This window comes from Erpetoichthys calabaricus, chromosome 2 (assembly GCF_900747795.2).
Source record: "Erpetoichthys calabaricus chromosome 2, fErpCal1.3, whole genome shotgun sequence".
Lineage (NCBI taxonomy): Eukaryota > Metazoa > Chordata > Cladistia > Polypteriformes > Polypteridae > Erpetoichthys > Erpetoichthys calabaricus.
The window spans coordinates 107593887-107616107 of record NC_041395.2 but is presented as its reverse complement, the minus strand read 5'-3'; the positions used below and the strand labels follow the sequence as shown (position 1 = coordinate 107616107).

At 40.3% G+C, this 22221-nt stretch overlaps 1 protein-coding gene across 2 annotated transcripts in view; it reads right to left on the bottom strand.

The window, feature by feature from the left end:
• Positions 1-4417: 4417 nt before the first annotated feature.
• rapsn (receptor-associated protein of the synapse, 43kD) overlaps positions 4418-22221 on the bottom strand; it is a 33587-nt gene continuing 15783 nt past the window's right edge. Inside the window, exons 2-8 of one of the 2 annotated variants that reach the window (XM_028794286.2) lie at positions 20304-20642; positions 15980-16138; positions 12757-12855; positions 10575-10697; positions 10441-10494; positions 10167-10366; positions 4418-5269 (exon numbers count right to left, since the gene is read on the bottom strand). In XM_028794286.2, the coding sequence (XP_028650119.1) occupies positions 5197-5269; positions 10167-10366; positions 10441-10494; positions 10575-10697; positions 12757-12855; positions 15980-16138; positions 20304-20642 (1047 nt within the window). In that variant the 3' untranslated portion in view covers positions 4418-5196. The remainder of the gene's footprint in view (positions 5270-10166; positions 10367-10440; positions 10495-10574; positions 10698-12756; positions 12856-15979; positions 16139-20303; positions 20643-22221) is intronic. The other variant, XM_028794288.2, reaches the window with a different exon arrangement.

Below are 22221 nucleotides of genomic sequence, written 5' to 3'. Positions count from 1 at the left end.
AATTAACCTGCAGCAATATAATGGTCCAGGGAACAGCCATAGTATTCCAAATACCATAACTGCTTTAGCGTTGTAACTCTCACTGCACCTTCTTCTTCTTTCAGCTGCTCCCGTTAAGGGTTGCCACAGCAGATCATCTTTTTCCATATTACTCTCACTGCACCACTCGGAGTGTTTAAATCACTGTATCTGAGTGGGGAATCACAGCAGCAGCTGATTGGAAAGAGAATTATCGGTATACAGCATGAAGCAGACGCTGACTCAGCCATGGCAAAACACTTTAGAGACTTACAGTTTATTTTTTTTGTATAGCCCAAAATCACACAGGAAGTGCCGCAATGGGCTTCCCAGTACGGACTTCGCGGTTTAGAAAAAGTTTCATCCCAAGAACTCTAAATGCACTCAATCAGCCCATCAAGTGCTCCTTGTAGAACTGTTTGTACTTATAAGTACAATTACCTCACTGTAAACCTGCACTACAGTTATAATATTACACAACCTGCGCCACTTTATAAAGAGCGTATTTACATATGATGACGATATCATTTTTAAGATGAAATGCAGCAAAATATGTTGATTATATTATACAGCTAAAACTTTAACTTCATTTAAATAATCTGTATTGTTAATAATTAAACATGTGAGGACTCGGTGCCGCAGCGCTAGCTAGTTCAGGGATTGTTCCTGCATTGCGTTGTATTCTTGCGCTGACGCGACACTGGAAGGATAGACGGATAGAATAATTAAACATGTACTACGGAGATATTTCAATGTTCCTTAAAAGTTTTGAAGAATCGGCGTTCTAAGCTTACAGATGGCTTCACGTCTATTACATAGCTGATTGTGTGGCGATTGGGTATTTGGAGAAAGAAAAGTAAGGACAGGAATTGGAGGTTAGTACATTTGAAAGAGACAGTACTGCTGTGATAAATTATTTCATTGAAGGTCGCGCATGGCGCAGCAAGCCTCTTGTGTGAGATATGAACAAGCACTGCGCCACCGTGTTCCCATGTTTAATAACATGCTTTCATTCCTATCATAATGAAAACGATATCACGTATACATCTCAGTATTTTAATTATTCAGAGAGCTGTAATATCACAAATGCAATGGATTATGTGTCCTGTCGGAGAAAGAGAAAGCCCATTTAAGAAGCACGTAGTGATTCACACACAGAGCACAAAGAAGATCAAATACAAAACAAAGCATTTTACATACTACTTTAGTTACAATGGGATTTGAGAAACTAGTAAATTAAACAATTTTAAGATAAAGTTTATGATGTTCTACTTTAATGGCAAAATAAACAACGTGATTAAAGTGGAAATTTCGAGATTAAAGTTGACATTTCGTGCTTTTTTCCCACTGTGTGCCTATTTTTTTTGTCTGTACCCTAATAAGCTTTCATATGACACTCAGACAGTGGGCTACGACTCGCCTTTTCACAGCGACTTTGATATGCGATTTCTTTTTTATTTCGGGCACTGTGCGACTTTGTGAACTTGAGCTTTCGAGTTTCTCCGACACTCTGTCACTCGATCAACTTCCTTTTGTTGATTATACCACTGTTTAAACCAACAAATAGTACGTTTTTTCCTTTGCCTCCACTTGGTATTCGCTGAAATTCTTATATTTTCCCCCGTGCTTTTCTCATTGTCTTTTCTCAGAAGGCTATTTATATCGATTTGCATATTCAAAGAGGCGTAATTCTGGGAGGAGTTGGGGTGGGACAGAAGGCACGTGCACGTGCGTTACTTTACACGCTGATCGGGATTTATGTAGTGGAAGAACGTGAAAGTTTGCGTACGTACAGATTCCTGCATCTGGATTTTTCTGTGCGTACGCACATTCCCGCTTTTGTGCTTACGCCATGTTATAGTGTGAGTTCTACGCACGGCGTTATACATGAGGCCCCTGGTCTTCCTTGTTGACTCCCCACTCCTCCGACGTATTTTCAAAAAACATCTCAAATGTTTCTCAGAGGTGAGATCTTCTGGGAAGAACTGTTTCCAGACAGGGGTGATGTAATATATGGTGAAGCCAATGTAAGGTTGCTGAACACCACAGCTAGTCCAGAGATCAGCACACAATGTACCCCCTAAGGTAACTTTCTGCCAACATCAGAATTAACTTGGTTGTACAGATTGGAGATTTTAGTTCTGGAAAACAACTGTGGTGATGGTACTTTATATAGTGTCACTGCCACTGCCACCGTCCTCAGCCTCAGCCATCCAGGTCTCACCATTTGAAATGGCATCATGAAGTACATGACTGTTGCACTGAGGTCCTGGGCATTCTTTGATTGGGGTGGATAGGCAGTCTGTCGCTGAAAGGCTTGCTGGATTGTCCACCTCACCGGGCAGGAGGGTGAATATGGACCAGAAGCACCTCTTGTTTTACTTCCAGTACGTCCACTCTGTAAAAAAAAAAAAGTAACAATGTTTAAAATTCTAATCCTCCCCCTCTCACTCACACACACATTTCAGTTTTTGCTCCGAGCTAGACACTCTCTCAGAAAGTAATGACAGCACAGCTATGTTTACACTCAGATATTTATATGATCAAATCTGATCTGGTTGTACAGTTTATATATAACCTTCATGGGGCCATCATCTCCGGTCACTTCTTTAAATGTATGTGACTTGTAATCCGAGCAAAACTTGCACTCACCTCTGTCCGTGCAGCTACTAATTCCCCACATGTAATTAAATTTAGCACGATTCGTTTGATTTCAATGGTGGCCTCCGGTCAGAGGGTTCTTTTGACGCAATTGTCTATCCTTTCTCCGAGTTTATCCACAGATCTCCAGTGATTAATTCCCGCATTTGGGATGGCCTGACTGTATGAATGCAGACGCTCTGTTAGCTGTTAATGCCATGGGGTTTTAGCTCATTAACCATCTCCACTCTGTGCCTTTATATATTCGTTTTTTCAGCAGACTCTTTTCTCAGTTGTTAAACGTCTTGCTCGTAGCAAGAGAACACCAATAAATTTCAATGGAACAATAAATGTGTCCGTTTTTTTGTTATATAAATGTACATTTCAATTGGATCACTTTATTCCAATATCTGTGTTTACGTGAATCTCTTTAATTGAAGTTTAACACTTGGTCGATTCATAAGGCTGGATGTAAAAACCCAATTCAAGACCTGTGTTAGTGATTTGAATGAACAAAACACACTGGATGGATGGCCCTGTGGAATAAACAGTGCAGACATGGCTAACACGTACGTCAGGACAATACATGCACAGTCGAATACGTACTGGAGCATGTGACACTACAGCTTCTTACCAATCTGCGATTAGCAAGTTAAGCAGCAGTGACGTCAGAATTACCTTACCTTGAATTTGCCATACAGGAACAGGCGATTGTCTCGAAGACGACTCAATAAATTCAAAGCGTTTCTCCTTTTTGCTGCAATTTTCTTTCTGCATGTTCTGCAGATAGGGTGATCGCCTTCCAACACTTCTCATAAAACCAAAATAAGACAAATTTCACAATCGTTCCTCTTCAATGGGCGAAAGAGCTCTAGCCCACTGTTGCTGCCTTCCACCATAGCTGTATGAAAATGCCCGATTTGCACACTACCCGTGTGCGATTACTTACTCTTTAGTGAACACTTAACAGTCTCCAACAACGGCCATAGTGATCTTTAAAACATGAAGCGATGTGATAAAGGTGTCAGGAATTTCACTGCGGTTAATTGTAAAAACTGGTAATTGTCCCATCCCTAGTTCAGGGATTCCTAAAACTTGTAAGTCTGCCTCAATTACACTTATGTAGTGAGATATCAAATGTTTTCCAAAACACAACACTTTATATTCAAGTCTTCAAAGTTCATATTATCTTTAGGCCTTTCTTTTCGTACTTTTAGGACGCAGGACTGCAGGTCTTGAAAAACTCTGCCACTTCACTTCACCACTTCATATGTTCCTGAATGTAAACATGAAATACAGCTCAGTTTGCAATGATGGGGATGAGTGAGATGGTGGTATATACGATGATTCTGACATTCAGTTGGGGTTACCTTCAATTTATTTGTTTAGATCATTTTGTACAACAGATATAAAAACAGCTTGAGGTAATGACAAGTCCTTGTAAGCGTCAACGGTGAGTCTATTTGTCAAAATGGGAGTTGCCCCCCTTTAAGTTACAAGTAACATGACAGCAGCAATTTGGTTGCCAGACTTCAGTTCCTTAATACTTATATTTTAAGTGGAAAACTGGACATTCTGACCCTTGTAAGTGGTTATTTAACAATGTCCTCAACCCCCACGAGAAATTACATTGTCTGCACACTAACAGCACCAAAGTACAGACTCATCTCCTCATGGCACTGGACGGATGAAGTCATGTCTTTAATCTCTTTGAAGCCCACTGAGTAGACAAAAATGAGTCGGACAAAAGCGAGAGCTGCACTTGAGCACTGCCTGTGTGCGCATCACGTGTGCCAGAAGTCACTCCAAGTCCTACTAAAAGCACTGCCAACTGGCATGGGCAGACAATAGCATGAAGTGGTTAGCTCTATACACATAGCTTCACTTTATCGGTTATGATGATTAAAGATGATTCATTCACACAATGTTGTATACCAAAGTGGGATGTGAAGGTATAAAGACTTACAATATCATATCTCTTCTAGAGGTTATAAATTCCAATGTCAAACAAAACAGGATTACAGTTGGATTAAGTGTTCAGGACCCTCTTAACAGCTTATTCAATAAAGCCTTGACTAGATACCAAGACACTGACAGAAGGGTGAAGAGACCAGAGAGCACAAACATTGCTATAACTTGAGTAAATCATAATACAAGTTAAAAAAAAACAAAAAACAAGTTCAGCTGCCCTGAGAGGAGCCAACTCGCCAGCATGAGTTCTCCAGCTCAGTTGGAGAAAATGTAAAACATCAAAATGTAACAAATGAGGTGCTTTGCTCACATGAATCCTAAAGGACAATCACCTCCATGCAGGTGGAATGATTTCCAAGGTAACTGTACACAGGAAAACGGTGCCAGCTTGCTGCCACATGCCTGCTCCTGAACATGCTTCCATGTTACCAAAGAGAAAGGAAATTAGAATGTCTGTCTGTTCAACCATCTGCTTGATTTTGGTGTCTCCCTCTGGTTAACTGCATCAAGAAAACCAAGAACAGTCCATGTCCAACCAGCACCATTCAACGACTGGTGCCATATCCATCATACAAAGCCTGGCTTGATTGAAGATTTTCGGCAATTTGGACACCCTCTTGTCCCATTTGTCTGCAGACACCTAGAAAGTGAAAACATTGGTCAATGTGTGCCTCCACGTCCTGTCCAGACAGGAGGTGACTAAAAGCAGGCCTAATTTCTGCCACATTTTTATTTCACTGGTAAATCTTGTACACTGTCCATTTTATATTGTCCTGCAGGCCACTTCCAATACCCAGGAAAATGACTTGATCATGTTTATATTCCAGAAACAACTTCATTATCACATTTAACGTTGGATTTGTTTGCTCAGGTGCCAACACACCACTGTTTTGGATTCTCACACTTTGTTCTGTTGCTGCTCTGTCCACTTTCTCAAATGGTTAGTGCTGCTGCTTTACAAGTTTGAGTCCTGCATCTGGTCATCCTCTGTGTGAAGAGTGGATTTGAGGGGGCAAAGATGGGCCACTGCTAGAAATGTGTTCCTTGGTAATTCTGAACATTGCTAATAATCAATGTATATCTTTACATTCAATCAACTTACTGAACCTGTTCAATAACAAATTAAGGGTGACAGGAAACTGCATAAGGCCAGTCATAGGCAGCCAAGAAGATCAATTAACGTGCAGTGTGTCACTGTATTCTGTGTATAAGCTTTACACTAAAATATGATTCTTTCATGTGCCATTTCTCCTTATTATGTCACATTGCTTGCTTTTTCTTTTCATTACTGCTCTGTGTTAGTCTGTAAGAAAGCATTTCTTTGGCTCTGCTAGGAAAACTCTGAGGAAGTTCTTTGCTTCCAGAGGTTCCTAGCAAAAGAGAAGCAAAGCTCCTATTTAGACACCAAATAGATCATTTATAAAAAACTAGGGGGTTCTGCTCCCTGCTCGCTTCACTCCCCGACCCCCGTGCAGGACCCATGCTCTAGTCATTTCCCAGATCTGCTGCTTGTGATGAAGCGTATTGTACTTTTGGATAAACATGAATATCAACTTTGTCTTTGATATCTCTGTCTTTCGAAACTATTATCACTGACAATTCATCACATGTTGGTTTATTATATATGTGAGTGTGATCTTTTGGATTCATATAGAAATCCAAAAAAACTTCTTTGTCCATGTTTTTCAGATAAATTTCATGTAAAGTGCGATACCTTTCGACATATGGATTTGTATCCATTATTGGCTATAGAATTTCTAATATGTCCGATCATATAACTCTTTCGATTCTATGTTGCATCGCTTCTCCGTGATCATAAATATAAACCTGACAAAATTGTGGTTTCTTTGAAATTAAACTTGTGTAGTAGCTTTAATTGTTGTGGGACCACAGATTCTCATTGTGTATGGTTCTGAATCGTGGAAATCTACTTTTTGAGCATTGAATGATGCAAATGCGAAAAGATTACTGTAGATGCGGATATTTTGCCTGTAGTGTTTGTGGATTTCGCTTTCACCAAATAACAAATCTTTTTATTCTTGTGGATACGCCTCTTCATTGGGAAGAAACACTACTTTTCCTTCATGACAACACGAATTAAACTTTAAAGCCAAACAATATCTACATACTTCTGTCATATCACCTTTATCCATATATTCAATCTCTTTTCGCTGTTCCGTTATTTCACCGAGTAATAATTTCCGTTTGTTAGCGCTAACACGATCTTTACTCTCAGTTTTTTGAGACTTTCAAATTTTAGTACTGTCATAATCTCTAATTGTGTTGGTTTGGACATGTGTAGAGGAGAGATGCTGGATATATTGGGAGAAGGATGCTAAGGATAGAGCTGCCAGGGAAGAGGAAAAGAGGATGGCCTAAGCGAAGGTTTATGGATGTGGTGAGAGAGGACATGCAGGTGATGGGTGTAACACAACAAGATGCAGAGGACATGGAAGAAGATGATCCGCTGTGGCAACCCCTAACAGGAGCAGCCGAAAGAAGACGAAGAAGATAATCTCTAACTTGCTCTGCATGTGTACGCTTTTTGGACTTCTTTACGAAATTCTACTTTGTCTTCTACTCTTTGTCTTTTATTTCCCCCATTTGGACCTGTTAGGTTTTCAATTCCACTTGGTCTGGGCTGATTATAACTTTCCTTATTTTCTGAATTTGCACTTAGATTATTATTGTTCTTTTTAGAATTCCTTTCTCTCCAACACTTTTTGGCCTCTTTTCAATGTGCTGCCCTTTCTTTTTCGCTTAGCCGTCAACGTTTCATAATAATAATAATAATTCATTACATTTATATAGCGCTTTTCTCAGTACTCAAAGCGCTATCCACACAGGGAGGAACCGGGAAGTGAACCCACACACTTCCACAGTCTCCTTACTGCAAAGCAGCAGCACTACCACTGCGCCACCTGTGAGGACTATATATGTTCATCTAGAACATATAAAATTATTGTCCAGAAAAAGACTACCTTGAAGGAAACGAATAGATTGTATGTCTTGTATTAAAATGAGGAAAACGTAAAAATGTATAAGAGCTGAGAGCACAGGAACTGTGTCTGACAATAGCATTCACACGAATGCGAGGTGAGTGGACCGTGGGCATGGTTAAATCTCCTGGCACAAAGTCTCGTCTTGTGGGACTTGAAATTATCTCTCTGAAAAAGTCTTGTCTAGTCCCAGGATTTTATTATATAATAGAGAGAAATATTATCTCAAAGTTATAACAAATTTAAGTATAAGTATCTACTAGCACTGAGAACAACTATTGAAACCTGGACATGCTGGAGCACCCGGACAGCCAGCGCACCAAGAGCACTTCAGCTAACAGAGAGCGTGAGCGTCATAACTATGGCAGTAACATTCACTGCGGCTCCAAGCAAGGTCTGTTACAGTGCGGAATGACTCTTTAATACAGGCTAAGTATAAACTTATTATTTGTGTTATGACTGGTTTGCGGCAGTGGTGGTGTCCCCAGTGCAATTCCCAGCATTGAACCTGGTCCATCTGGTCGCTGCTTTACACACCAATCCACTACTGGGAAAGTATACTGGTATTAAAATACCAAGTGTCTGACCCAAACTGTACAGCTTCCCATTGTGTAAAATTCATATTAATGTCCATGCATTTTATGCCCTAATGGATACTGAATACTACAGCACTGCTCATAATCAACTTGGTGCCATGATTGAACAGAGGCTAGTCCTGACCCTCACAAATCCTAGGTTAATCCCAAACCTGGCTGTTGTGTGTGCTTATGTGGACAGGTAGAATATTTAGTAATCCCTTGTCATTAACTTCCAAACACTCTCATGTCAACCAAATGCTGTCAGGTCCAGAACCACTAGAACACAGAGGTAGGGTGCAGTAATGAGACTGAATTTACAGCAGCCTATCATAAATAACTCTTGTAAGAAAGCAACATATTATAGCAAAAAAAATAACAATGTTGTGATAACCAACATGTGAATTATGTGACACAAGTTAACTTGAGATGTTTTATTAGATTGATTTTAATATTGTTTTCTGCTGTTTAATGTTGGCCCATTGAATTCCACTGTATCAAAAACTTTGTTATATCTGTTCTCAATGAAGGGGCGGCACGGTGGCGCAGTGGTAGCGCTGCTGCCTCACAGTTAGGAGACTCGGGTTCGCTTCCCGGGTCCTCCCTACGTGGAGTTTGCATGTTCTCCCCGTGTCTGCGTGGGTTTCTTCCAGGCGCTCCGGTTTCCTCCCACAGTCCAAAGACATGCAGGTTAGGTGGATTGGTGATTCTGAATTGGCCCTAGTGTGTGCTTGGTGTGTGGGTGTGTTTGTGTGTGTCCTGCGGTGGGTTGGCACCCTGCCCAGGATTGGTTCCCTGCCTTGTGCCCTGTGTTGGCTGGGATTGGCTCCAGCAGACCCCCGTGACCCTGTGCTCGGATTCAGCGGGTTGGATAATGGATGGATGGATGTTCTCAATGAAAACATGAGATTTAAAAATTGCCTCTGGCATGACTACAAACAACACGGGGTAAGTAACAGATTAAAAAGATCATTCCTTTAAGTAAGGGGTCCGGCCTTTGCACTGACATGACTGTCAGTTATCAACACTGCATATGGCCAACTTGATTTCAGTTCTAAGTAAAAGAAAAGGATCTGGATGAGAACAGGCCATACATAGCCCAATCATTCTTATTTTACAATATTCTAGAACAATATCAACCTGAGATTTAAAGGCTTCAGCTCTCTAGTACAAAGAATGCAACTATACAGTTGTCTTTCCATCCATAAATCTGAGGCAAAACATATTTTTTTTGTTGTGCCTGTGTGAAATTTACTGTTAGGCAACTATTTGTGACTTTGCTGAAGAAACTTCTTTTACTGTAAGTCAGTATCCACCTTACTTATTCCCAGCATAAATCCAGTTTATAACTAATATGTCTCATTACAGGATGCACAGAGATGGAGCCTATTCTGGCAGCACTGAGCCTAAAACAGGTAGCAATCACGGACTGGATGCCAGTCCAAGATATTAACCTTACAAATTGCCTTCATAATTTTAAACATTTCTATCATATCATGCGTCAGATACAACTAGATTCTTATATTTTTTTTTTTTGCTTAGTTCCCACCCTGTACTCATGAAGTACATCTCACTGTTCTTCTCTAGACCTTTTCTACTGCTATTCTGTCCTTTGTTTTAACATGAACACCAGACTGCACACAGCATTCCAGATGTCTATTATACAGCTTAAACTTAAGTCCTCTTGATTTGTACTCCACACAGCATAAAACCCCTCTTTCAACCACTTTAGTACCAGATCTTTTCAAGGTCCAGACAACACACTCATTATAGTACATACAGTCCAAATTTACTCTGATGTGCCCTGTCCGCTTTCCTTCTCCTTTTTAGGTCAATATCACACCATAGATCTTTGCCCTGTACACACGTCACATTGTCTTCTCTCTGGCTATATATCTGCTGCCCAATGCCACAACACCATATCCATTACTGTTCAGCTCAGCTCAGCTTAGTTGACACTCACTTAAGGTGAAAGACATGGGAGCAGGGCAGCGCTTGTAGCTGATGGTTTCGGTCTCCTATGGACTCTCCACACATGCCGCAATATAGCTCCATTTCCTCCACACACTCATGGAACTTGACGACATGTTCCCGAAGTTTGGCCTGCTCCTCTTTAGCACGATAAATACCTTCGTTTAGGCAGTGGACCCGGAGAAGACTCAGCTGCAAAGAAATAAGTGATCAGTGGGGCTTTACTGTAAGAGATGTCCATTGTCCTGAGGTGTTCCACTTTTTACCTTGTGTTCCAACCCTTCTGCCAGCTCATATGCTTTCTCAACTGCAGCCAAGGCCTGTAGGAAAAAAACAAGCTCAGTCAGAAACCTCCGTCCACCTGCCAACCCTAAAACGCAGTCATTCAGAAAAACATCACCTTGTCCAGCTCCTTCTGCAGAAGCCAACACTTAGCCACTCCCAGGTAGATGTTCACCTGGCCCAAGCGATTGCCCGTCTCCGTCATGATGCACATGGACGACTCATAGCGAGGGAATGCTTTCTGGAGGATGAAATAAAAGAGTGAGTCGCATGTTCTAACATCTACAAAATGTCTACTCTGTCCATTATTAAAGGTCCACACCAGGACCAGTCACATCCATCACCTCAGCTCTGCTAAGAGATCCATAATGTCCAGAATGATAGAGCCAGACTGTTTTTACCTCTGCCTTCATATCAATTTGGTCTGCCACCTTAGCTTCACATAAAGTCCACTGTTCTAAACTTAAAGCTACTCAGCCCATTTAGTTAATCGTAAACTTGAAAATAAGTTGAGACTATCTAGAATTCTGATTCCACATTGGGTTTATGGCATCCTGCACACTTTTCTGCACTGCCCCACTCCCCAATTAGCCACACCAACTTCAACTTAGCATTCAACCCCATATCAATACTACATCCTGTATATCTACAGTGCATACTTTGTCAATGCACCTTTGGCAGCAATTACAGCCTCAAGTCTTTTTGAATATGATGCCACAAGTTTGGCACACCTATCCTTGGCCAGTTTTCGCCCATTCCTCTTTGCAGCACCTCTCAAGCTCCATCAGGTTGGATGGGAAGCGTTGGTGCACAGCCATTTTAAGATCTCTCCAGAGATGTTCAATCGGATTCAAGTCTGTGCTCTGGCTGGGCCACTCACGGGCATTCAGAGTTGTCCTGAAGCCACTCCTTTGATATCTTGGCTGTGTGCTTAGGGTCGTTGTCCTGCTGAAAGATGAACCGTCGCCCCAGTCTGAGGTCAAGAGCGCTCTGGAGCAGGTTTTCATCCAGGATGTCTCTGTACATTGCTGCAGTCATCTTTCCCTTTATCCTGACTAGTCTCCCAGTCCCTGCCGCTGAAAAACATCCTCACAGCATGATGCTGCCACCACCATGCTTCACTGTAGGGATGGTATTGGCCTTTTGATGAGCGGTGCCTGGTTTCCTCCAAACGTGACGCCTGGCATTCACACCAACGAGTTCAATCTTTGTCTCATCAGACCAGAGAATTTTCTTTCTCATGGTCTGAGAGTCTTTCAGGTGCCTTTTGGCAAACTCCAGGCAGACTGCCATGTGCCTTTTACTAAGGAGTAGCTTCCGTCTGGCCACTCTACCATACAGGCCTGATTGGTGGATTGCTGAAGAGATGGTTGTCCTTCTGGAAGGTTCTCCTCTCTCCACAGAGGACCTCTGGAGCTCTGACAGAGAGACCATCGGGTTCTTGGTCACCTCCCTGACTAAGGCCCTTCTCCCCCGATCGCTTCCACTTAAGGATGATGGAGGCCACTGTGCTCATTGGGACCTTCAAAGCAGCAGAGATTTTTCTGTAACCTTCCCCAGATTTGTGCCTCGAGACAATCCTGTCTTGGAGGTCTACAGACAATTCCTTTGACTTCATGCTTGGTTTGTGTTCTGACATGAACTGTCAGCTGTGGGACCTTATATAGACAGGTGTGTGCCTTTCCAAATCATGTCCAATCAACTGAATTTACCACAGGTGGATTCCAATTAAGCTGCAGAAACATCTCAAGGATGATCAGGGGAAACAGGATGCACCTGAGCACCAATTTTGAGCTTCATGGCAAAGGCTGTGAATACTTATGTACATGTGCTTTCTCAATTTTTTTATTTTTAATAAATTTGCAAAAATCTCAAACTTTTTTCACGTTGTCATTATAGGGTGTTGTGTGTAGAATTCTGAAGAAAAAAATGAATTTAATCCATTTTGGAATAAGGCTGTAACATAACAAAATGTGGAAAAAGTGATGCGCTGTGAATACTTTCAGGATGCACTGTACTTCTGCAATGTCCGGCCTGTCTACCTTAACCCATATAAAATGTAGTTTATGCATCTTCCTAACTCCACTGGGGTTTATGCTGCCCCTTGACCTAAATTCACACCACTTATACAAGTTCCACCTCAGGTGCTGTCTGCTGAAGAGCTTCAAGTTTCATAAAAGTGTTCACCTATTCTACAGTAAGATGGCTTCTCAGTTAGCAACATCCATGTTATTATGGCTAAGGTCCAGCTGCTCACGGGATGGCATACCCTTAATTATGCCAAATGGCCTTTACTGTACCTGAACATCACCTCTACTGCGATGGATGTCAGCAAAGGTCAGGAGGCACAGAGATTGGAGTGGACGATCACTGTGCTGAAGGGCAATCTTCATGGACTCCTGAAATCAGAGGACAACAGTCAGGACAGTTTACAAGATACAGTAGTATACCAGACAGACAGCCACTAATACAATCACCGACCAATAATAAGGGATATATAAAGAGATAAAGATAACACTATGCAACTGATGATCTCTTGGTCACCAAGACAGGTGAATTTGAGCAGCCCCTCTAAATCATAAGAACATCCACATCCAACATGTATAAAATAGACAGATTCAGGCTGTCCAACCTATCCCTAGTCCTGCCCCCCACTAAGTGGCGCAGACAGGCAGTTACCAGGTGAGTGGGATTCTCCCAAGGGTAGACAGAGGATGTGTGGCTGGCAGCTGCTAGATGGACCTCCAACGTAAAGTGTAACTAGATCCTCGTGGCCAAGCTGGTCTATTTAAACCACAGAGCAATCCACAGCTGAGTAAATAAGGTCAGCACACAGCCGACCGGCAGGCGTCACAAGGCCCTAGTCAGTCTGTTAAACAGCCGCTGAACAGAGACAAAGGAATGCGGTATGCTGCTGACCACTGCATGGACACTCTCTATACCATCTGAACTCCAACCTGCCCTAACTGTATTTACCTTGTGGCTCTGGTAAGTTGATGCCTACTCTACCACTGTCTGTTTCTGTGCTCTTGAGGCACATTACAGCAGTTTCACTGTGATGTCATTTTTTAGCAAATTATTATATGGTACAGTACATATCCATCTTCTGCACTTGCTTGGTCCATTTCAGGGTCACAGGGGGCAACAACCTATCCTGGCAGCTTTTGAGCTTAAGCCAAGAACTATATCTGGATAGGATGTTAAGACAATCATTGGGTTCAATCTCTTACAAAGTTACAAATCTATGGGATGGGAAACAAATACTTACAGTACCTAGAGGAAAACAAAAACACTACTCTATGCCAAGAGTCCTACTCTAAGTCCATAGTGGCTAGAATTCAAACCCAAGACTCTGGACTTTTAAGGCACACACTCTAACCACCCTATATGACTGCCGTTCCAGTATATCGGCTTATAACTCTCATGCCTATCTTCCAAGCCTCCTAGTAATCAGCCAATTGCTTATTCCCATAATTTTAATGCATCACTCATTTGTCTTATGTGTCTTTCTTTGATTGCTTCTGGTATCAACCCCCTGTGATTTGGTTGCTTCTGCTCATGTCACCTTTTGCCTAGCCTCTTTATTCATCTCTCTTTTCTTGTTTCTTGTCGGAGTCATCCCATTTGTTTCTAGCTCACACTTTCTTTCTGTCTTTAAGGTTCCTTTCATGCACACCCTTTATGTTCAGCCCCTGGGATGTATTTTTACCCTCTATTGGGGGTGCGTGCCTTGGTTTCTGTAAGGCAACACACTTGCAGCTGTCAGTCTACTGGGATTATTACAGGTGAACAGAAGGTGACCGTTGTATATGGTGTCCTATAAAAATGAGACATGGCATGCCTGTGACTAGTGGACCCAAAAACAAAAACAACTGTGGCTTACAATGAGACTGAAAAAAGAACATTAAAAAGGAAACCAAAATCACCAACCACTTGTAACAAAAAAAGACTGAATGGATGTTTCCCACAAGCTTAGTAACACAAGGCTTTTCTCACAGGTTCAACTGGTCTTCAAGTCAGAGACAGACTGAAATGACATTGAGCTGGAAGAGGCAGACACCACGAGGGGTGAGGAAAGCCACAACCATTTAATCTATCCCAAGAGAAGATAAGCAGAATAACTGAACTAATTCTATAGCTTCGGTATTCTAATAATCTGCTACACATGTATTTCGGTTTGTTATGTTGCATCTTTCAGAATAAATGACATAATGTCATTGTCTAACTAAATTATTCCTGAACAGGGTCGCAGGGTGTGCTGCAGCCTATCCCAGCTAGCATAGGACGCAAGACTGGAAAAATGCCTCTAGAGGGTACCAGTCCATCATAGGGCAAACACATAAACATACACACACAAACCACAAGCTACAGCCAATTTAGGATTGACAATTTACCTACCTTGTGGGAGCAAAGCAGAGCACCTGGAGAAAACCCATGCAAACACAGGGAGAACATGCAAACTCCACGCATGTGGAGTCTAACACCTCCTGAATCATCTGCATGAGAAAAACTCCACATGTACTATTCTAGACCCAAAACACCCTCATTTTAGGGTTATTTTTGGAAATTACACCCTTATGATGAAGAGTAAACCAATACGTGACAGTATAAATGATCAGATGGACTTCAAATTGTGCATGCCATATTAGCTAACCCCAGGAGATCTAGCCCACTATAGCCCTCTATCAGATGGTAAAAAAAATGACAAATTCTTTTACAACCAATAATATTTAGATATTAAACATTTATATTGAATCACACATTTTAATATTTCATATATCTTATGCAACTATTCTTTATTATGTACTTCTGCCTCATTATGTAAATAATTACATTTCTTATTAACACAATGAATTAGGAAAGCTTATGCTTATTCAGACTTTCATACCTGTACACATACTGTATATATATATATATATATATATATATATATATATATATATACATATATATATATACATATATATATATATATATACATATATACATATACATATATATACATATACATATATATACATATACATATACATACATATACATATACATATATATATACATATACATATATATATATATATATATATATATATATATATATATACACACACACACACACATATATATATGTGTATATAAATACATGTGTAAATAGGTATATATTTACATATATACAAATTATATATACAGTATATTTACATATATGTATATGTATATACTGTATATATGTGTATGTATAAATATACACACAGTATATTTGACAGCACAGTATGTATTTACTGTACGTGTATGTCATAGCTGAAGAACAGTACATTTTTTGTGTCTCCTTCAAATCCAAATCCAAGACATGAAACCAGTCTGTCTGCTCTCACATCATCCAATCTGTTTCTACAGGGACAGGATGTAAAAAATTAACTAAGGAGCCACTGGTAATGGTAATGCTCTGTGCAAGATGCTGTTGATTTTTCTCCTGTGGCCTAAGGTAGTAGAAAGTGAGCAGACATTCAGTAATTACCACAGTACCTCGCAGCACTCCATGGCATCAGGGAGACGACCCAACTTCCTGTAAGCCACTGCCATGTGATACTGGCTCATTGCTCGATATTTCAAGCTCCAACTTTTACCATAATCATTTACAAGCTCAGCTGCTTTACAGGGAAAAAAGAGAGCCTTTTCAAAGTCCTGCAAATCAAAAGATAGCAAGTAGACATTAAAGACAGTCAATTGCTTACTCAGATCCATGTTTTAGCAAGAGGAATATTGTGGCTAGTTCAGTTAGACAAAGTGTAGCAAGAAGTTAAAAAATAATAAACTGATTTGATTAATGTAATGGTAACAGAATGTAATTACATGCATCAGTAAACTCTTTTATAAAACCACTTGGGGGTTACCCCCTGCTCACTTTGCTCGCCAACCCCGCCAGCCTGCGCTATGCTCCAGCCACTTCGCGTCTCTGCCGCTTGTGTTGTGAAGACGCGGTTGCTCCTCCAAAACCCCCTCTTAAACAGTGATACAATGGGAAACAAATACAGTATATCTGTATGTGTGTATATGTATACATTTATATGTGTATGTGTACTTGTATATGTACTTGGGTATATATACATACTAGGGGGTTTGCCCCCTGCTCACTTCGCTCTCCAAACTCCCCAGCCTGCGCTACACGCCAGCCACTTCATGTCTGCAGCTCGCGTTGTGAACAGGGGGGCTGAACGCACCCCAAGGAGACGCGGTCGCTCCTCCGAAACCCCCTCTTAAACAGTGATACAATGGGAAACAAATAGTTTTTTTTTTTTTTCTTGAAGATAATCTCACATAGAGCATGCTTTACAAAGTTTTGAAATTTCACAACTCCTATTTAAAAAGCAGTAACTTTTTTTCAAATTGTTTATCTTAACATTCTTTGCAACCTCAATTACTGATTAACTCTTTCAGATTTACATTTAGAGAGATATTTCCAAATTGTATATTTTTTTGTTGTACATCACTGATAACCGCATCTGATGGGAAAACAAGCACCCAATACAAGTGAGCCAAGAACTCCCCGTCACTTCAACTGCTTGCACGCAAAGACAGATTTTAATATAGATTTTAACTTCATTCAAAAATGTAGTGTTTAAGAAATATGGACCATTGTAAGCCATACTGTATAACCTATGCAATCAACAACCAACAATAGTACAAAAAAATCAATTTTTACATCTTGAATCTTTTTTCTGGTGTGAATGAAAGCTAATTCACCTACTTCAAGGTAAGTTTTTAACTACATCTACTCTATATAAAATCCTAAGCCTAAAACTGCAACGATTTTGTGCAACGATTTTATGTGACGTTTTTTGTCACACTTTATATCGGGCTTATTTTTAAACCTACATATATGTGTTTGGTATCATTCTTTTCAGAATTTATCGAACTGAACTTTAATGTGATGTTGTTAGATTTTCAGATTCTTATGCTGTTTTTAAACTATAAACTATAAAATATCAAGAACTCACGTCTCGTGAGATGAGACTTTGTGCCAAGACATTTAACCATGCCCGGGGATGGAAATTAAAGACAAAGAGTAGATGACAAAGACAGCTGCTGTACAGGTTTTTAAATGTTTGAAGCACCACACGAGATGCAGATCACGCGGCGCAGCAGCAGCAAGTCAGCAGCTGATCGAGCAAAGAGGAGGTAAAAAAAAAAAAAAAAAACTGTATTTGTTTCCCATTGTATCACTGTTTAAGAGGGGGTTTCGGAGTTGCGACCACGTCTCCTTGGGGTGCATTCAGCCCCCCTCTTCACAACGCGAGCTGCAGACATGAAGTGGCTGGCGTGTAGCGCAGGCCGGGGAGTTTGGAGAGCGAAGTGAGCAGGGGGCGAACCCCCTAGTATATATGTTTGGTATCATTCTTTTCAGAATTTATTGAACTGAACTTTAATGTGATGTTGCTAGATTTTTAGATTCTTATTCCGTTTTTAAATTATAAACTAAAAAATATCAAGAACTCACATCCCGCAAGATGAGACTTTGTGCCAAGAGATTTTACCACACCAGGGGCTGGAAATAAAAGACAAAGAGTAGATGACAAAGTAGAACGTCGTAGAGACAAGGCAGTGAGACAAAAGGACAGCTGCTGTACAGGCTTTTAAATGTGGCAAGGCAGCAGCACCAAACAGCGACAGAGATGTGAAGTGGCTGGCGCGTAGCGCAGACCGGGTGGGGGGGTTGGCAAGCGAAGCAAGCAGAACAAAGTATAAATATAAGAACAAAGAGTACATATCAAAGCTGAAATAAAAAAAAAAAAAAAAAAATTGTCCCAGACCGTCTCATCTTATGCATATAATTTGTCAAAATAATAATGAAGTTAACTATAAATTACTTATATTTTTTCAATGGGGCTGAATTTTAACATGACATTTACTTCTTGAAAGCCAAAATCAGTATCAGTCTTTTTTTAAATATAAGCTTCTTACTCAATCCATAATTTTTTACAATGAAACATAAGCAATTAAATATTAATTACTTTCAGGATTATTGTCACAAAAACACATCCATCATTTATATTAATTGTAAATCTAAAAATAGTTAATTTTAATACAGTATAAACTTTAAATTGTGAGACAACAAAGGATGCTTACAGAATGAATTCAATTAATTATTGTGTAGAAAACTTTCTTAACCTTATTAAATATACAGTATTTATTGGGTGTCCACAATGTTTTTGCTGTCATGATGTCTGCAATATACTGCAACAAGAAGAATGTTTTCAGCTAGCAACAAATATCTTGTTAAACCAATAAAGCCATAAAACAGAGCATCAACAGGTACTCCCCTGTTTAGAAACTCATCTATTTTATATATATATATAAAAAAAAATCTCAGAAAATGAGATTCTCCTAAATAATTGAGCATGACTTTCATTCGCCATCAAATATGTGTGTACCCCCCCTCCCACTTTGGTATTATCTCCATGGCTCATGTTCCCTGCTTCGAATTGATTCATTCAAACGAGTGTCAGCATATTGAAAGTGAGGATAGTGGCATAGGTAGTGTGATTCACCTAACATTTCTTCTTCTTTGTTCACATGTATAATAACCTGCAAAAATTCTTGCAATTACAAGAGGAATCTGCTTGGTAAACTGGCCAACTTTCCAGTGTAGCCTGAACCAGCAGCTTTTGTCAAAAGGAGATACAGTACTATCAGGGGAACGTTTCAAGCAGAGAATAAAGATTCATGGGAACAAAAAAACTAATAAATATGGTCAATTAATGTTCAATACAATATACATAAAGCAAAACAGCAAGTTAAACTGTGGTATGGTGTCAATTACTTAAAACACAACATAGAGCAACAAATGTATTTTCAAAAGGAATCTCCATATACCTTTGTCATTGTCTAACAGACTAAACTCACACAATAGTACACAGTAGTACACAAACGAATCCACGTTTGTAAGTTGTAGAGTACCAGAATTAGTATAAACTTGTTCAAAATAGGGACATTCTTTTTGAATAACCCTGTAATTTCTCAAAATATGGCTACATTGAGAGGAGACCCATGTTTTCTAATTTGAGACACGCTACAGAGTGCCAGTTTCTTATTTTGTGTAACACGAAAATCCCTTTGATTCAGTACCATAACAGGAGGAACTCCTACCAATAATGAATGAATTCCCATCAGGACCCTTCCGTATGGGGAATGAAGAAGTTTGATTTATCTGTTCTGCTTCAATGCCTCTGCTCATTCACAAAGCCCAGTGTCTCAGGAAGACAAACATGTTTGTTGGACAAGAGCTGCACTTCTTCTTCACCACTGGCAATGACTGCTATGAAGATATTGTAGTAATGGCTTTGCTATGCATGCTGCTCTAAAGAGGGGAGTAAGAGAACTTCTTGCTGTAGTGACAAAAGCAATGTAAAGGTGAGAAGTCTTACACACCGCACAGGGGATGCAGAGAATCTTCTGCTGGTTAAATATCAGAAATTTGAATTCTGATATGATGAAATGGATTAAATACTAAAAATGGCTGCCCTAGATTAGTGCCTACAGTGCAGTAAGCTAAAAATGGAAAAACACTAACTGCCTATTAATTGCTTACATTAAATTATGTTTACTGTGGTGGGTTGGCGCCCTGCCCGGGTTTGGTTCCTGCCTTGCACCCTGTGTTGGCTGGAATTGGCTCCAGCAGACCCCCGTGACCCTGTGTTCGGATTCAGTGGGTTGGAAAATGGATGGATGGATGAAATTATGTTTATTGCCCTTCATGTGACTGGACTAAAAGCACTGGGAACTTCCCCAAAAGCACCTCAATGGTCTTTACAACTAGTTACGGTATGTGTACGGAACATACTGGACATACCTTGAGCTGGATGTAGAAATTGCCCAGGCTGCAACACACACGGCACTCTAGCATCTTGTCATCGTTATTGTGGGCGTAGCGGAGCGCCTTCTCATAGTTCTCCAGGGCTTTCTGGAACATGCTGAGGCCCAGGAAGGCATTGCCAAGGCTCAGACAAACCTGGCCATTGAGTTGCAGGCTGATGGTTGTTCCTTGCATGTTGAGGCAGGTTTTGCAGTACGAGATGGTCTTTTGAAAGTCACACAATTTCTCATTGCTGCGTGCCAAGTTCAAATAAGCTTCCGTGAGGTAATCGGGATTCTCCATCTCCCGAGCTGTATCGATCTGAGCTAGGGCATACTGCAATACAATGAATATAAAAATATACAAAACTACTTCAAGTATGCTAAGAAGAGAGAAAACAGTCCTTAAATGACAGAAAGAAAAGATGCTCTAATGGCTCAAACACTCAGAAGTGCAACTTGGTGACCAGGAGTTTGATTCCACCTTTCAACTTACCCAATAGAAACCAGCTCTCATCAAGGAGCTAAAATAAACTATTTACAAGCCCTGCACATCAAGCTCAATCTACTCTCTCTCACAGTTACATCAGGATGGTTATTCCATCAACACCTTTATAGTATTATAAAGTATTATATTTGTTACCCATACTGGGTCATTGAGGTCTACAGTCAATCCTCACAGTGCTGGTGGTGGAGAGGAATGAGCGCTCAATGCCTGCTGATGACTAGGCATAACCACTCACACATTCATGGCCATTCATGTAGGGCTAATTTAAGTTGCTAATCGAACACAACACAACACATGTCTTTGGAAAATGGGTGGGAAACCAAAGTAATAGGAGGAAACCCATACACATTTGAGGAGAACATTCCTTATTTGCATAGACAGTAATGGGTAAACTTTAACCCCAACACCGTCCCACTGCTCTAAACGTTTTCTAATCCTAGGATTACCAGAGAAGCCCTTCTCCATGTCAAACACTTCTATTATAACACACAGTTAACTGCAAATAAGGTGTGAAAAAGAAAAAATATAATGATCTAATCTTTCACAGAGTTTACCTTCTGAGTAAAATGTAATGTTAAGTCAAAAAATGTGTTTCCTCTTCCGGAAATGGTCAATACTGCTAGGTGGCGAGAATGTCACCTTCTGTTGTAACATCATGGTGGAGGTGTCCAAACAAGGTTCATCAGTTTTATTCTTGGGCTTTAAAGATATGCAAAGTTCTGAAATTCCAGGAGCCTATTAACCTGTCATTGGAGGTTGTGGTCATTGCAAGAATGGTTTTACAGCACATGCTGAAAGAGAAATCTTGTCATTCAGTCATCTGGGAACAGCAACACCCTGCCTTGCACCATCACAATACAGCAAGGACATAGTCTTCTACACACTTGTAAATGAAAAAAGATTATGTGCACACCATATTAATAGCCATACCCACCTGCTGTAAAATATGGATATGTTTAACTCATAAATCCCTACTGTGCTCATGAAAAGAAATGATGTGATATGTCTACTGAAAGCTACTACCTGGGGCACAATACAGGATTATTCCTTTACGAATGTAGTCAGTGGTTGCTGTCGTACCTCAATTAGTTCTAACATTCTGAGAAAAATGAATTAAAGATATGGACAGATGAACTAAATAAATTTGAGAGAAAAAAATATATATATACAAGGTTCGATCACCGAGGGGGGTGCAGTGAGTGTGTACGCCTGATGAGCCCAAATAAGGCTGAAACACGTGTCGCATGCTCTTTGCATTATCTGACAGTAAACTATGCAACATTCTATGATTTGCTTCTTGCAACTGAGAGGGCACTGTGGCAGATGTTTGCCGACTTGCAGACCAACAAGTGTTACCTGGTAGGTAACCACTCATACAATCAGATTGTGATTCAGACTACGAATGCTA